The sequence below is a fragment of the Bubalus kerabau genome, chromosome 14 (assembly GCF_029407905.1).
Source record: "Bubalus kerabau isolate K-KA32 ecotype Philippines breed swamp buffalo chromosome 14, PCC_UOA_SB_1v2, whole genome shotgun sequence".
In the NCBI taxonomy this organism is placed as follows: domain Eukaryota; kingdom Metazoa; phylum Chordata; class Mammalia; order Artiodactyla; family Bovidae; genus Bubalus; species Bubalus kerabau.
The window spans coordinates 18,467,404-18,483,498 of record NC_073637.1 but is presented as its reverse complement, the minus strand read 5'-3'; the positions used below and the strand labels follow the sequence as shown (position 1 = coordinate 18,483,498).

At 36.2% G+C, this 16,095-nt stretch overlaps 1 protein-coding gene across 2 annotated transcripts in view; it reads right to left on the bottom strand.

Annotated features, from left to right (window-relative positions):
• The window catches only part of ATAD2 (ATPase family AAA domain containing 2), a 64,595-nt gene that overhangs the window by 40,390 nt on the left and 8,110 nt on the right, over window positions 1–16,095 (bottom strand). For both annotated transcript variants that reach the window (XM_055545896.1, XM_055545895.1), the window contains exons 2-8: window positions 14,919–15,067; window positions 8,124–8,173; window positions 6,486–6,651; window positions 6,024–6,126; window positions 5,679–5,766; window positions 4,753–4,947; window positions 3,404–3,521 (exon numbers count right to left, since the gene is read on the bottom strand). In XM_055545896.1, the coding sequence (XP_055401871.1) occupies window positions 3,404–3,521; window positions 4,753–4,947; window positions 5,679–5,766; window positions 6,024–6,126; window positions 6,486–6,651; window positions 8,124–8,173; window positions 14,919–15,067 (869 nt within the window). The remainder of the gene's footprint in view (window positions 1–3,403; window positions 3,522–4,752; window positions 4,948–5,678; window positions 5,767–6,023; window positions 6,127–6,485; window positions 6,652–8,123; window positions 8,174–14,918; window positions 15,068–16,095) is intronic.

Sequence of the window (16,095 nt, the reverse complement as noted above, 5' to 3'; positions counted from 1 at the left end):
TTATCTAATCTGCAGTACTATGAAATAGGTGCTATTGTCTGCATTCTACAGATCAAAAAGTTAAGCATGGACAGGTTAAGTAACTTGGAAGAAGTCACTAATAAGTTAAGTGGTAGAAGTGAATTCACAATCTAGGCAGTCCTAGCTCTTCAGAATTATACTACACTGCAGAAAGTCTATTATTTCAGTTGAAAAAAATTCTAAACACATATAACCCACGTTCACTCTTTTTTCTTTCTTCCCATTTTCTTCCTATTTCCCAAAACTTCTTCAAAACTAAGAAGTTTTGAAAATCTGACACAGACAGCACTGGACCTGCACTATGAATCCAACTGGAACGTCTAGAGAGGTCAGTTCTAGTTCCTTGACAACCAGTAAGGAATACTTTGAAACACTAGTGAAGCAATTGTACTATTTATGTTACCTTCTTGTTTAAAGGTGGTAGGTTTGTTTCAGAAACTGCAAACTGAGGCTAGAGAATAAACCTTAGATGATGAGAGGTTAGCAATCAGAAGAAAGACAGAAAATCCTACTTTAATGGTTAGCATTTTAATGGTTTAGCATTTAAGGCAGCATTTCTGAAGTTCTGCTGTGTAAGTATGCCAAAGACCCTTGGAAGATCCTGCATGGTGGCTGCAAGTTTCACTAAGAGCAAAGTTCCAACGATTCACCGGATTTGTGTTTTGTTTCCCTGCCTAAGCAGGATACAAACTATAAACAGAGGTTGATCTCTTCAAGAAAAAGTAAAAAGGCTAAGCAAAATGACTACCATTAAAGCTGTCAGAAGAAATGAGATGTTAACTCCACCCTGGCACAGAAAATTCAGAGAAAAAAAAAGTTTATAAAGGGCTACATTCAAAACACCTGGTAAAGGTGTAGAGAAACTGAAACTCTAGTACACTGTGGGAATGTAAAGTGCAGCAACCATTTTGGAAAAATGATCTGGCAATTCTCAAAACATTAAATATAGTTAGTATCTGATCCAGCAATTTCACTTCCAGGTATATATCCAGGAGAAACCAAAACATGTCCACACAACAAGTTACACATGAATGTTCCTAACAGAATTACTCATAATAGCCAAAAAAGTAGAAGCAACCCAAATGTACATCAACTAATAAAGGGATAAACAAAATATGGTACATTTATACAAAGGAATCTTATTTGCCAATAAAAAGGGATGAAGTGGGACTTCCCTGGTGGTCCAGTAGTTAAGAATTTGCTGGCCATTCTTGTTTCTCTTAAAAATGAATTGTCTTTGACCAAAGATTCACCTAGGTAGGGATAAGCATAAGTGTTGCTTCAATTTTCTGAGGTCTTACAAGATCAATTAAAAAAAAAAATTCACCTGCCAATTTAGGGGACATGGGTTTGATCCCTGGTCTGGGAAGATTCCACATGCTGCAGAGCAACAAAGCCCATGTTCCACAACTACTGAAGCCCGTGAGCCTAGAGCCTGTACTCAACAAGAGAGGCCACCACAATGAGAAGCCCATGCACCACAACTAGAGAAAGCCCATGGGCAGTAACGAAGACTCAGCATAGTCAAAACTTGAAAGAAAAAAAAAAATTTAATGAAAAAAATTTTTATTAAAAAAAAGAAAGAATGAAGTACTGATATATACTACAATGTAGATCAATCTTAAAACTGTTTTAACAAGCAAAAGAAGCCAGTCACAAAAAATTCCACTTATATGAAATACCCAGAATCTATAGAGACCGACAGTAGACTAGTGGTAGCTTAGAGCTTGAGGGATTGGAGTGATAACTGAAGAGTACAGGGTATTTTTTAAGGCAAGAACTGTACACTTTAAATGGGTAAGCTATATGGTATGTGAATTATATCACAATAAAGTTGTTATCAAAATGAAAAAGTTTAAAGGGAGTTATCAAAACCAATACAAAGGTCACTAATGTAACTCATGGAACAGCTAAATCTCTTGCTTCATACTCCAAATGTGTTAGAATCCACCACTAGTCTGAGATCCAAGGGCAGGAATTCTGGCTAAGCCATTTTTATATCCATAGTATGTGGCACATAGTAGTATTCCAATATTTGTTAAATAATAGGAGAGGGGAAAATCCTGTACCCAAGGAATTACACAGTAACATAAGATACTCTCCATAGAGAAAGAGTATACCCTGTGAACCAAATAAGGGAACTCCAGCACCAAAGTGGCAAAAAGAAAGAAAAACCCACTTGCTACCCACCACAAGCTGGTGACTACAGAGGTTGTCAGTCAACAATCATGTTATTCCCAGATACATAAACCCATTAAATATGGGAGAAGAAATCAAATTTCAAAGTAACTGCCAGCCTCTCACTTCTGTTGGCTCAAACAGAGGCCTGTCCTGTGAGTCAGGCAGCCACCCTGGGTACTATGCTAATGAGGACTCCAGTGCATACTACACTTTCCTTTCCTTTTCTAAGGATCATTAAATTTCACTATCAAAATACTGGTCTTTAACAATATCCTACAGGGCCTATGAAAAGCACCGACAGTATGGGCATCTTTCAGTGCAATTTATCTCTAGCAGCCCCGACAGGTTGTCTTTCTCATCCTCTATCCTTCTGGGCTATGGGTGTATGAAAAGGGATGAAGAAACAAGAAATCCAGAACGTACATTATGATTTTGAAACTCTAAAAATGAAATTATGAAAAATATGAAATTTTACTTGTGTCCTGCCATTTTAGGCTTCCCTTACAAGCTTCCTCATTCATGAACTACTATAATGCTACTATTACCCAGAAAATTCTATTGCATCAGAAAATCTTCTATTACTTGGGAGAATGAAGAATTAATAAGAATTACTTCCTCAGACTTAAATAAGACAGACAGACAAGTGTTAGGATGCAGAAGGAAAAGAAACCCACAAATAATCTTAATAGTCAAAGAAAATTAATGTTTCCTACTATGTAAGAAAAAAAAATTTGCCAAAAAAAAAAGATGGGCAGAGTCGTAAGAAGTCTAAAAGCTATGTAACTTAGAATTTGTCATGGTTAAGAAAATATGTCTGGGATAGTATGTGAAGACTATCACAAGACTAAACCTATACTCTCACTTAACGTGAAAATTAAATGAGACAGTCTATGTAAAATGCTTACACCAAGCCAGGAATACAGTAAACACCGAAGCGAAAGTAGCTCTCTATTACTACTGTAGAACAGGTGAATAAACTACCTTACCATGGCAGTTATTAATAATTCCTATCAGTGAAGGCAAACTGACAACCAGTCAGTAGTGGAGCCTGAAGTAGTAAAGCCCTGAAGACACAGAGCTAACTCTCCAAAATACACAATTCTAGAATTCCATCCTGATACACCCAATCTTAAGGCTCTAGAATTCTACTCTAATACAGCCACAATCATGTCATAAATCAATCACTATTTCAGAACCAAACCTGTTCATTCGTTTACAATAAGGACTTCTTGGTCCCGCAGAAGACAATCGATATCTTGGTCTCGCAGGAGAAGCTGGGCCAGTATAAAATATTTTGGGCTTTCTCTGATGACGAGGTTCTAAGAAAAAAAATTATATGTACATGACATAAATATGTATAAACACAATTTTGCTCTTCATCTAAATACTTACAAAGGTGCTGTGCATGTGCACGTGCTAAGTGGCTTCAGTCGTGTCCGACTCTTTGCAACCCTATGGACTGTAACCCACCAGGCTCCTCTGTCCATGGGATTCTCCAGGCGAGAATACTGGAGTAGGTTGCCATGCCCTTCCTTCCATGAAAATACTATCAATAGCATCAATAGCATGTATCTACTAGAGTAAATTTTACTGTTCATGGTTTAAATCATTTATGCCTGCAAGGCTGCTACTGAATATATGTGTGCAAGACAGACAACAACCAACAAAAACACACACTGACCACAAACAACCATTATGATTATACTGATGCATAATGGCTGATTATCAGTCCTATATATATATATACACACACACATATAGACATATATATATATATACTTTTAAGTGTTGAGGAACAACTTTAACATAAATCAAAAGTGGTCCTATTTATACAAACTTATAAATTAAGTACAAAACTGTGAAAGCTAAAATAACTAAAGACAGACATGAAATTTAAAAGTCACCCAATTATTTGCTTTGGTCATGGCTAACATTTAAATTTTAGAAGATGGAACATCTTAAGTCGGAAAGAGAAAAAGAAATACCGTGTAAAATTGCTTATTGCTTATGAAGAAAAATGGTACAGATGAACTTATTTGCAAAGCAGAAACAGAGATACAGATGTAGAGAGTGGACTCATGGATACCAAGGGAGTAAGCAGGTGATGGTGGGAAGAACTGGGAGACTGGGACTGACATAGATACACTACTATGCATAAAATAGACGACCAATGAGAAATTACACATAGCACAGGGAACTCTAAACCCAATGCTCTATGGTGACCTAAATGGGAAGGAGATCTAAAAAAGAAGGGATGTATGTATAACTGATTCACTCTGCTATACAGAAGAAACATAACATTGTAAAGCAACTATACTCCAATAAAATTAAAAAAAAATATATATATATACACACACACACACACACCAAGGAGGAAAAGAAAAAGAAATAACTTCCTGCACATTTTCGGTAAGTTATGAAAGACAACAGCCATGAATATTCTGTAAAATGATAACCTGAAAAATAAGAATGACAATGGAAAGGCAGTAAAGATAAAGGTAACCTAATTATATCTTCTTCTGGAAAAAAACATTAATAGATATGTCTTACTTTCCAATGGAGCCTGATAGTACACAGTAGCCTTTCTTTGTCTAAGATAGTATCGCTTCTGATTATCTTCTTCAACGTCCTCTTCATCTTCATCGTCGTCATCATCTTCCTCTTCTTCATCATCTTCATCTTCACCATCATCTTCATCTTCACCATCATCTTCATCTTCTTGGTCTTCACCCTCTTCAGATGACTCTACAAATTAAGAAACATTTACTTTTAGGCTTCTAAAGACCCTCCTTTTAAAACTCATTTACTTCTAGATTGTCCAAAGAATCTTTAATTCTGCAACATTAAAGACTGAAGATTTTGAAAAATGAAGTAAAAAACTATAGAATTAAAAATAACTAGAGGAAGGAAAAAAGTAGTTTAAAGGCCACTGTCACTAAGTACCAAACTAAAGTTTAAAGTATTACTGCTAATTCATTAATATAGTGAACTTCTGTCCCTGACCTACATGACATGTAGTCTGCTTAAAGATAATGTAAAATACCCCCAGCAAACATTTAAAACACATTTCAGAAAACAAATTTTCATTCAAGAAAATTTCTAAGAAATTGCAGCAGTAAGTTCTAAAGAGAATAGTAAAACCTGGCATGAGGGTATAGATCAGTGATAGAGCATTTAATGGCAGAATAGTAAAACTTAACTTTAAACTAAAACAGGTAGACATATGTTATCTGCAGATGTATTATACAAGCAAACCAGTTTCATCTGTTTTAGAGTTGTTTATTTCAAATACATTCCCAGCAAAACACATTATCCTTTTATCTCCCTTACTTTCACTTTTTTCTGACACTATGACCAACTCCCTAATTTATCACAAATTACCATACATGTTATAGCTTCTGAATAAAGACTATATCCTACTAAATAAAAAGCACTGAAATTCAAACCCAGAAGACAGAACAAGAGAAAAGACTAACCCACACTGCCTTCTTGATTGTCAGTTGTTTCTTCATCAGTTCTTTGAATATCTTTTTGTTTCCCTCTTGTGTACATGTTAAGATTCCCCTAAAAATGTTTAAATAAAATCCATTATTGTTTAGTATGTTTATTTAAAATAAATCCAGTAGGACCTTCCAACCTTACTTAAATAATGAAGATATTTCCAGTTATAAACTCTTACAACTCTAGTAATAACTCTAGTGACTGATAAAATAATTGCTGAATAAAATGAATAATTTAATCAAAAGAAAGGATAGGGACTACAGAAAAAAGGTTAAACTGGAGATTATGAAATCATCCCCTTAATGGAAGAATATATTTACTTCTTCTGTTTCATTAAATACTTCCAAGTCTTCAAGTTTTCTCATTCGCCGTCTACGCTGCTTCTCCATATCATCCATTTTTTGAAGCACAGCTTCAGCAGTGCTTAAAAAAAATGATATAAACATAAGCTAAAATTGTGAAAGAGTAGTATATATATATTTTAAAGGGTAGTATATTTTTAAAAACTTAATTTTTCTTCCATTATATTCTTCAACTGCTGGAATTTTAACTATCTTTATAAGAAGCACTGATTTACTACTATAAAAAATTTAGCTATTCTTTATAAGAATTTAAATACAAATATAGTTAAATGCACATACAGAATTATTACAAAGTTCTCTAATAATCACTTTATACTTACATAAGCTGAATGCATTTAACATTCATGCTAGTCAAAATTTAGTCCCCAACGAAAAGTTTTTGTCAGCTAAATCATCTTCATCTAAATGAGTTTTACTTACTTTGTTATAAGTTTGTCAAACAGTACAGACTGGTTCACACTACCATAGCGGCTTCTGATCCTACAGCTCCGGCGAACTTCAACATCACCACTCTCTTCATGCAAGTGTTCTGTTTTTTGAACTATGTTTCTAGTCCTCAGTGACCGAGTAACTGCAATTGCTTTGTCTTCACAGATGTGTACATAAAAGTAAACAGAAAGATTTGAAATAACAGCATTTATAAAACAATTCTAAAGTGAACAACTGAAGAGCTACACTTTCATGTAACAAAGTTTTAATTTCTTGAACTTACCCTTATCTTATGTAAAAATAAACAACACACACCTACTATAAGTCCGATCATACCACTCTCAAGAGAAAACACACATATATAAATAATACAAAGACTTGTATACAGTGTTTGAAGCAGTTTTGTGACAGCCCCCCAAATGGAAACAACCCAAAACAAATGTCCATCAAAAGACAGACAGACTAACTGTGAGAAATAACCTGTATCCACCAAGAGGTGAATGGATAAAGAATATGTGGGACTGGGAACTTCCTGGTGGTCCACACTTCTACTATGAGGGTCTGGGTTTAATCCCTGGGCCCTGGTTGGGGAGCTAAGATTTCACAAGCTGTGTGGCATGCCACCACCCCAAAAACAAACCCAAAAAACAAACAAAAATCCCCCACAGAATATGTGGAATACACATACAACAGAACAGTGTTTAGTCATAAGAAACAGGACATCCCGCCATTGGCAGTAACACGGATGGACCTTGAAGGCATTATGCTAAATGAAGTAAGTCAGAGAAAGACAAATACTAAATGACATCACTTATATGTATGATCCAGGAACAGAGACTAGAATAATGATTACAAAGGACTGGGTGGGGAGTAAGAGAAAGGAGAAGATTGTTGGTCAAAGAATACAAATTTTCAGCCATAAAATGAGTAAGTTCTGGAGCTCTAACGTACAGCAGACTGATTATAGTTAATAATACTGTACTGGATATTTAATGTTGCTAAGAGACTGCAGCATGAATGTTCTCAGCAATAAGAGAAATGGCAATTACGTGACATGATGCAGGTGTTAGCTAAAACCATGATAATAATCATTTTGTAATATATAAGGATCGAATCAACATTCCTTGTACTCCTTAAATTAACAGTTATATATCAATTATATTAAAAGAAAGCTAAGGAAAAAAACTGTGGTATATCCATATAATGGAATACTACTATTCAGCAATAGAAAGCAACTCTATGGATGATTCTCAAAGAAATTATGCTGAGTAAAAGAAGCCAGACAAAAAGAACACATACTGTATAATTCCATTGATATAAAGCTGTAAAAAATACAAACTACTCTACAGTGGCAGAAAGCAGATTGGCGGCCACTTAGGAACCTTGGGGCATGGAGGGCATGGAGAGGAGCTGGGGAAGCCAGCAGTGATTATAAAGGGGCCTGAGGAAATTCTGGGAGGTGGTTATCTTTACTACCTTCTCATGGTCATGGTTTGATAGCACACACTTGCATCAAAACCAAACAAATTGTATACTTTAAATATAGACAGTTAATTGTATGTACCTCAGTATGCCTGTAAACAAAAACTGAATATTTAAGAAACTTTAAATGCCTTTAACATTACTTACCTTCTTTGCACTCTTCTTTTTTTTTATCAGCCTGCTGTCTGGCCAACTGCCTATATTAAAAAATATATTAAATAACTCAAGATAATTGACATAATTTTAAATCCTGTATTTCATAATATTATGAACTAGGACAATGGAAAAATATGTTTATATAAGTTATAGCTAAATATAGGCTAAGAACCCTGTTGTGAAATTCAATGATATACAGTTGTCCCTCAGTGTGAGGAAGGGATTGGTTCTAGGGTCCCCCGTAGATACCAAAATCCAAGGATGCTTAAGTCTCTTAGAATTTGCATATAACCCATGTCCATCCTCTTGTATATACATATAACCCATGTCCATCCTCTTTGTCATCTCCAAATCACTTGTAATATCTAATACAATGTAAATGCTACATAAACAGTTGTTCAGTTCAGTTCAGTCACTCAGTCGTGTCCAACTCTTTGCGACCCCATGGACTGCAGCATGCCAGGCTTCCCTGTCCATCACCAACTCCTAGAGCCTGCTCAAACTCATGTCCATTGAGTCGGTGATGCCATCCAACCATCTCATCCTGTCATCACCTTCTCCTCCCGCCTTCAATCTTTCCCAGCATCAGGTCTTTTCCAAGGAATCAGTTCTTCCCATCAAGTGGCCAAAGTATTGGAGCTTCAGTATCAGCCCTTCCAATGAATATTTAGGACTGATTTCCTTTAGGATTGACTGGTTTGATCTCCTTGCAGTCCAAGGGACTGGAGATATAAAGGGAACATTTCACGCAAAGATGGGCACAATAAAGGACAGAAATGGCATGGACCTAACAGAAGCAGAAGATATTAAGAAGAGGTGGCAAAAACACAGAGGAACTATACAAAAAAGATCACAATGACCCAGATAACCATGATAGTGTGATCACTCACCTTGAGCCAAACATCCTAGAATGCAAAGTCAAGTGGGCCTTAGGAAGTATCAGTACGAACAAAGCTAGTGGAGTGATGGAATTCCAGTTGAGCTATTTCAAATCCCAAAAGATGATGCTGTCAAAGTGCTGCACTCAATATGCCAGCAAATTTGGAAAACTCAGCAGTGGCCACAGGACTGGAAAAGGTCAGTTTTCATTCAAATCCCAAAGAAAGCCAGTGCCAAAGAATGTTCAAACTACCACACAACTGCAGTCATCTCACACGCCAGCGAAGTAATGCTCAAAATTCCCCAAGCAAGGCTTCAACAGTTTATGAACCAAGAACGTCCAGATGTTCAAGCCGGATTTAGAAACGGCAGAGGAACCAGAGATCAAATTGCCAACATCCATTGGCTCATAGAAAAAACAAGAGAGTTCCAGAAAAACATCTACTTCTGCTTTACTGACCACACCAAAGCCTTTGACTGTGTGGATCACAACAAACTGTTGTTAGTGAGTGGTAAATTCAAGTTTTGCTTTTTGGAACTTTCTGGAATTTTTGGTTGGAAAATATTTGTGATCCACAGTTGATTGAAACTGCACATGCAGAATCAGTGGATACAGAGGGTCAACTGTATGCATTAAGTCTTAGCTAAGCAGAACTAATCAAACCATAGTATCTTACTTAAAACATGAAATGAAATCCTTATCCTAAGTCTTTAGGTATAACTGAACTGAATAGTGGGCAAAGAGAAGACAAGGTGTTTTATACAATAAGAATATAGTGGTCCCACATCCTTGAGGACCTAAGAACACATCACAGAAATTAGTGACATGTTAATTTTCCTCTAAGAACATGTGCTGGCTACAATCTTCACACAACATGCATTATTATTCACAGGTAGAAACGGTCACATTTGTGAATCAGATATCCCATCTACAAACTGACATACAGAGTCTGCAGGATTGGAAAGAACATCTTCCAAAGGCTTTTAAAAAAAGTATCTTCCTCTATTTTTCCCCAAATCCATTGAAGCAAACAAAGCAGTATGTCTCATTCACTCATTATTTTTAGGGATTCAATTTTCCATACCTGGATAGGCTATATATTCCCTGATAGCTCAGTTGGTAAAGAATCCACCTGTAATGCAGGAGACCCCGGTTCGTTTCCTGGGTCAGAAAGAACCCCTGGAGAAGGGAAAGGCTACCCATTCCAGTATTCTTGGGCTTCCCTTGTGGCTCAGTTGATAAAGAATCTGCCTGCAATGCGGGAGACCTGGGTTTGATCACTGGGTTGGGAAGATCCCCTGGAGAAGGGAAAGGCTTCCCACTCTAGTGTTCTGGCCTGGAGAATTCTATGGACTGTATAGTCAGTCCATGGGGTCTCAAAGAGTCGGTCGGGACGGGACAGTGCGACTTTCACTTTCATTAATCAACCTATAAATCAAGCTCTTTGCAAGTGGGCTGGTTATACCCGTGGAATTTCAAATGCAACACTTTAAAATGAAACCATCTTATTCTAAACCATCTATATCTTCCTAACAATGTAGGTCATCATTAGACTTCCTTAACTCTTTTGGAACAGGCTTTAAGAATGAAGAACAAAAAGAAACACTTTTCAGCAATCCATCTACAGATCAAGGGCTAGTTTGTTTACAGGTTCATAGAGTTTCCTCATGGAAGAGCCCCTCTCTCCATACCATGTAGGTCTACACTTCTACAAACAAGGCCCCCCTAATAGATGCTAGGGATACAAAGACTAAAGCAGTGTCTTTTTCTTTTTTTGTCTGTAGGGGAAGGGAAGCAATTTCCTACTTGCAAGGGTTGCTATACCTTTTCTTAAACAGCTAGATAACAAATATTTTTGGCTTGTCAGCTGTACAGTTTCTGTCATAACTACTCATACAACTCTTAACACTGAAGGAGGAATGCAGCCCTCGACAGAATGAATGGGCATGGCCGTGTTCCAGTGAAACTATTTACAAAAACAGATGTCTGGACTTTTGTCAACTCCTGAGAATATGATGAAAGCTATGGGTCTTTTCTCCCTGCTGCTGCCGCTGAGTCGCATCAGTCGTGTCCGACTCTGTGCGACCCCATAGACGGTAGCCCACCAGGCTCCCCCGTCCCTGGGATTCTCCAGGCAAGAACACTGGAGTGGGTTGCCATTTCCTTCTCCAATGCATGAAAGTGAGAAGTGAAAGTGAAGTCACTCAGTCGTGTCCGACTCTTAGCGACCCCATGGACTGCAGCCTACCAGGCTCCTCCGTCCATGGGATTTTCCAGGCAAGAGTACTGGAGTGGGTTGCCATTTCCTTCTCCACTTTTCTCCCTAGAAAACTGCATATACACATGTAAGTTTAAAACATTGTTTCAGAGTTTTCATATGCTGCCTGAAAAAACTCTATTAGTAGACCCTAGTTAAGAACTTTAGGACCAAACAAATATATAGTCTTCCCTCAAGCCATAGTTACTCAAATCTTTCTGTATTATTCTATAAACCTTGGTTCCCTGGTCTTCGAGTCCCAAATAGACTGAAAACAAAGGGTTGGTGGGTAAAAACACACAGAAAGAAGTAAAAAAATTATTATAATCAGGCAAACTGGCAATAGCGAACAGTCATCCTGGTAAGAAATAGGCAAACTAGATAAAGCAGAATTCAAAAATACTATAGGCCACGTTATGTAAGTCTTGTACGAACAGATCCTGATGTTATCTATATAAATTACAGCCTTTGCAATAATGATCTGAATACAGGGAATTCTTTTAAAGACAGGAATTATTCTCTACAGGAAACATATAAAGAGCCAGCCAACAAGCACAAGAAAAATAATCCAACATTATTAACCATTAAGGACAGGCAAATCAGAACCACGAGATACTTCATACCCATTAACATGGCTAAAATCAAAGAGACAAACTATGACAAGTGTTAGTGAGGATGCAGACAAAGTGGGATCCTCATACAGTGCTGGTGAGAATATAAAATGGTACAGCTGCTATGGACAACAGTTTGGCAGTTGAACATTAAAACAGAGTTACCATTCAACCCAATAATTCACTTCAAGGCATATACCCCAAAACCAAAACTCTATGTCCACACAAATATCTGTACACCAGTCTTCACATCATTCAAAATAATCCAAAAGGGTAAACAATTCAATGTTCATCAACTAATGAGTGGATAAACAAAACATTCATATAACGAAATCTTATTTGACAATAAAATGAAGTGCTGATAGACACTGCAATATAGATAAACCTTCAAAACATTGTATCAAGTAAAAGAAGCCAAACACAAAAGGCCATTGTATGATTCTGCTTGTATAAAATGTCCAGAATAGGCAAATAGATAGAAAATAGATTTAGAAATCAAAATAGAGATAGAAAGTAGATTTGCAGTTCCCAAGGGGCTGAGGATGGAGGGATAATGGTGCACAGGGTTTCGTTTTAGGGTGAAGAAAATGTCTTGAAATTAGACAGCAGCAACACTTGCACAATACCACTAAATACTCTAAAACCAATGAATTACACTTAAAAATCATGAATTTTATGGTATGTAAATCATATTTCAATGGTTATTTTAAAATAATAAAAAGACAGGAATTCAATATATTTTAGGAAGATTCTAATTTAAAAACACCAAGTCATTCATCTTTAAATCAAGATTAAAACAGCATTTATTTTAATACATTCCTTTAACACTGAGCACAATGTTTCACAAACCTGAGTAACATACAGAGCCTTATAAAGATTTTGAGGATTTCCTATATTAATTTTTTTATGATTATGTACAAGCCAAACTAGATATAAATTCATTTAAGTTTTATACAAATAAAACTATAAAAACAACCATCAACAAAAATATTAACAGAATACACTGGAGGTTTCCTGACACAAATTCTATTTGCTGTGTGATTTTAATTCAGATTGCTATGGGTTTCTCTTGAGTTTAGCATGCTACCTATCATGCTTGTTGTGCATCTGGATGACTCGACACATCCACTTCTCTTATCTAAAGGGCTCTAAACCTTCATCTGAACGGCATGTATGACATCACATCACACAGCTTTCTCTTGGAAGCAGAGGCATCGCTTATGTATCAAGGTCAGACTGGGTTCTCATCTCATGACCCTGAGATAACTAAAGCAGTACTACTTGGGGCCAACTGTAAACATAAATGCAGAGCCTGAACTTTTATGGCTGTTCTCTGTAAGGCAGCAAGGTAGATGGTTTCTTTTATGGCTGCTCTCTATAAGGCAGCAAGGCAGATGATTTAGAACAGTTATTTTTTTCTTCGGATCATGAAAGAAATCTTAAAATTCTCATTGAGAATTTATGGACCCTCTCCTCCCAACTTTACTCTAAGAAGACAAATTTTAGAAAGAGTGGGGTAACTTAAATTGTGTTTCAATGATTCTAAAAACTGTACCCCTCCCCATTTAACATCCCCAAAATTGGGATGTATATTATAACTGATGGTATGTCATAGTTTTAATTTTCAGTGTTTTTTCCTTTCTTACTGTCTCATAAAATAATGTTGCATGTTTCAATTGTTGCTACCTTGGATTCCATGAAATACAGTAGTAGGTATTCCATGAATGTGCTCAGTCATGTCCAACTCTTTGTGACCCCATGGACTGTAGGCCACCAGGCGCTTCTGTCCATGGAATTTTCCAGGCAAGAATACTGGAGTGGGTTACCATTTCCTTCTTCAATTCCATGAACAGTAGATGAAATAAGATGCTGATTTAAATACATATAATAATAGACCAAGTAAATAATTGAAAAATAACAGTAACAAAGAAACAAACTTAAAACGGCACAACCTCACTTATCTGGAGAATCTGTTACACAATTTAAGAATAAAAAAATTCTACTTGAGAGTAAGTGGGCTTCCATTCTTTATGAGAAGAATTAATGTAAATATAATTATTTCATCAAAACAAATTTTATTCTAATTGGCACCCCCACCATCTGTATTAAGCCCACCAAAATGGGGAGAAAAGTGAAGGTTCTGAGCTAATTAAAGTTAGATTTAAATTTTCCCTGGGCCAAGTAAACTTAAGCTCCATGAAGTACATACTTCCTAATTCACTGAAACTAATTCCTTGAGTATTAAGATGGGATTCATGCTATCTATCTCAGGGTTCTTGAGAAATGAAATTTAAATATGTATAAAGCCACCTAGTCCCACTGAACAAATCAAAAACCAAAAATAAAGGAAAAACACGTTCTGCCTCCTTTGTGAAAAGTTTTAGAAGCATATCAACAGAGATATTCATAAATGACTTTGAATTGATGAAAAACTTGATAGCAAGCAATCAGAAATACAAATACTTTCTTGAATAAAAGCTTTTTATACATGCTTCCCAGCTGGCACTAGCTGTAAAGAACCTGCCTGCTAACGCAGGCGTTGTAAGAGACCAGGTGTAACCCCTGGGTTGGGAAGATCCCTTGGAGGAGGGCATGGCAACCCACTCCAGTACTGTCTGGAGAATCTCATGGACAGAAGAGCCTGGTGGGCTCCAAAGGATCGTAAAGAGTCGGAGGTGACTGGAGCAACTTAGCATGCAAAGCATAGGCTCTGAATCAGAAGCATATATCATAAGCAAGTTACAGTCATAAAAGTCTCTTTAGATTACTCAAGTACCCAGAACTGATTCTGTGTCAACCAACCTTGTCAGCTGCACTCACACACGTAACAGACACTGCCTTTGAATAAGAAAATAAGAAACCTAGTACATATTAAATTTTTAATTCAATAATATTCATTTCGCACAATTTCATTTCAAATAAATTTCATTTTATAACTTGAACTTTTGATCAGTTAAGAACACACTTAAAAATTAAATGCAAATCCTGAATTAATACTTTAAAACTATTTTGAATTAACATTCAAGCATCTGTATTACCTTGTAAAATGTCTGCCATTAGCATGTTTCTCCGTTATCACCGTATTCTTATCAAAACTAGAATCTGAAGAATTCTGTGCATTTTTTCTCAAGGACCTTAAAGTACGTGTCTGGTGGTAGGTTTCAACTTCCTTAACTGAAGACCCATCCTTCAAAAGAAAAATTTTAAAAGCCATTTAAGTTTTTTTCTTCAGTCAAATATCCCAGTTAAACTCCTAAGACTTCTCTCTGATTAAAAAGTTTGTAACAACTGCTTTTGGAACAGTATTATTTTTGCATCTCCACAAGAAACTAAAATAGTTAATATCTAGGATAATCATTTTATGATAAACAAGTATGAATAATGTCTATAAGGTGGCTAATTTAAGATTTATTAATGGTTTATAGTTCTATTTCATAACAAGTAGTCTAGAGTGAAATTTTCTGCCACTGATAAAAAGTTGTACTAGTTCATAACAGTAAGTGCTCCTCTTTTTTAAGGCTACAGAAGTTAGAAAGATACACACACAAACTTGGAACCACTGGCGGCAACTTTAAAATAACTAGACAATCAGAACTTTTGGCTTCAGAAGCAATTTTGGCTTCAATGACAAAAAGGAGTCATTACTATCTCACACAGTTTCAGTCAGATAATGTAAAAGTGAATTTAAAGACTGTTTAAATATGTTAATTGTTCAGTTATTAAGTCGTGTCTGCCTCTTTATGACCCCATGGACTCTCCAGGCTCCTCTGTCCATGAGGTTCTCCAGGCAAGAATACTGGGGTGGGCTGCCATTTCCTTCTCCATTAAATATGTTAATTTCTTGTAAAAACCATAGAGTGCCACGTAACTTTGTTTTTGCTCAGTAGAGACTCTCTAAGTTAGTGGGTTGGCTTTATAAGCTACAGAGGTTCCATCATAAACTGTTCAAGATTTCATACATGCCTCTTAGAAATCACATAAAGGATATTTTTACATTAGAAGAGAAGCAAATGTACCTAACAACTCTATAATCCTAAATTTTACTACTCTAAAAATTTATAATTTTAGAAAAACAGGCATTTATTTTTTTAAATGAAACATCGTTCCCCCCACGCTTCTTAGGCTGGCTTTACCTGGTCATTTCTTTATGTTTTATTAGGATATTTTGTCATTTAATTTTGTTTCAGGAAGAATATTTGATGGGTTCACAAGTAA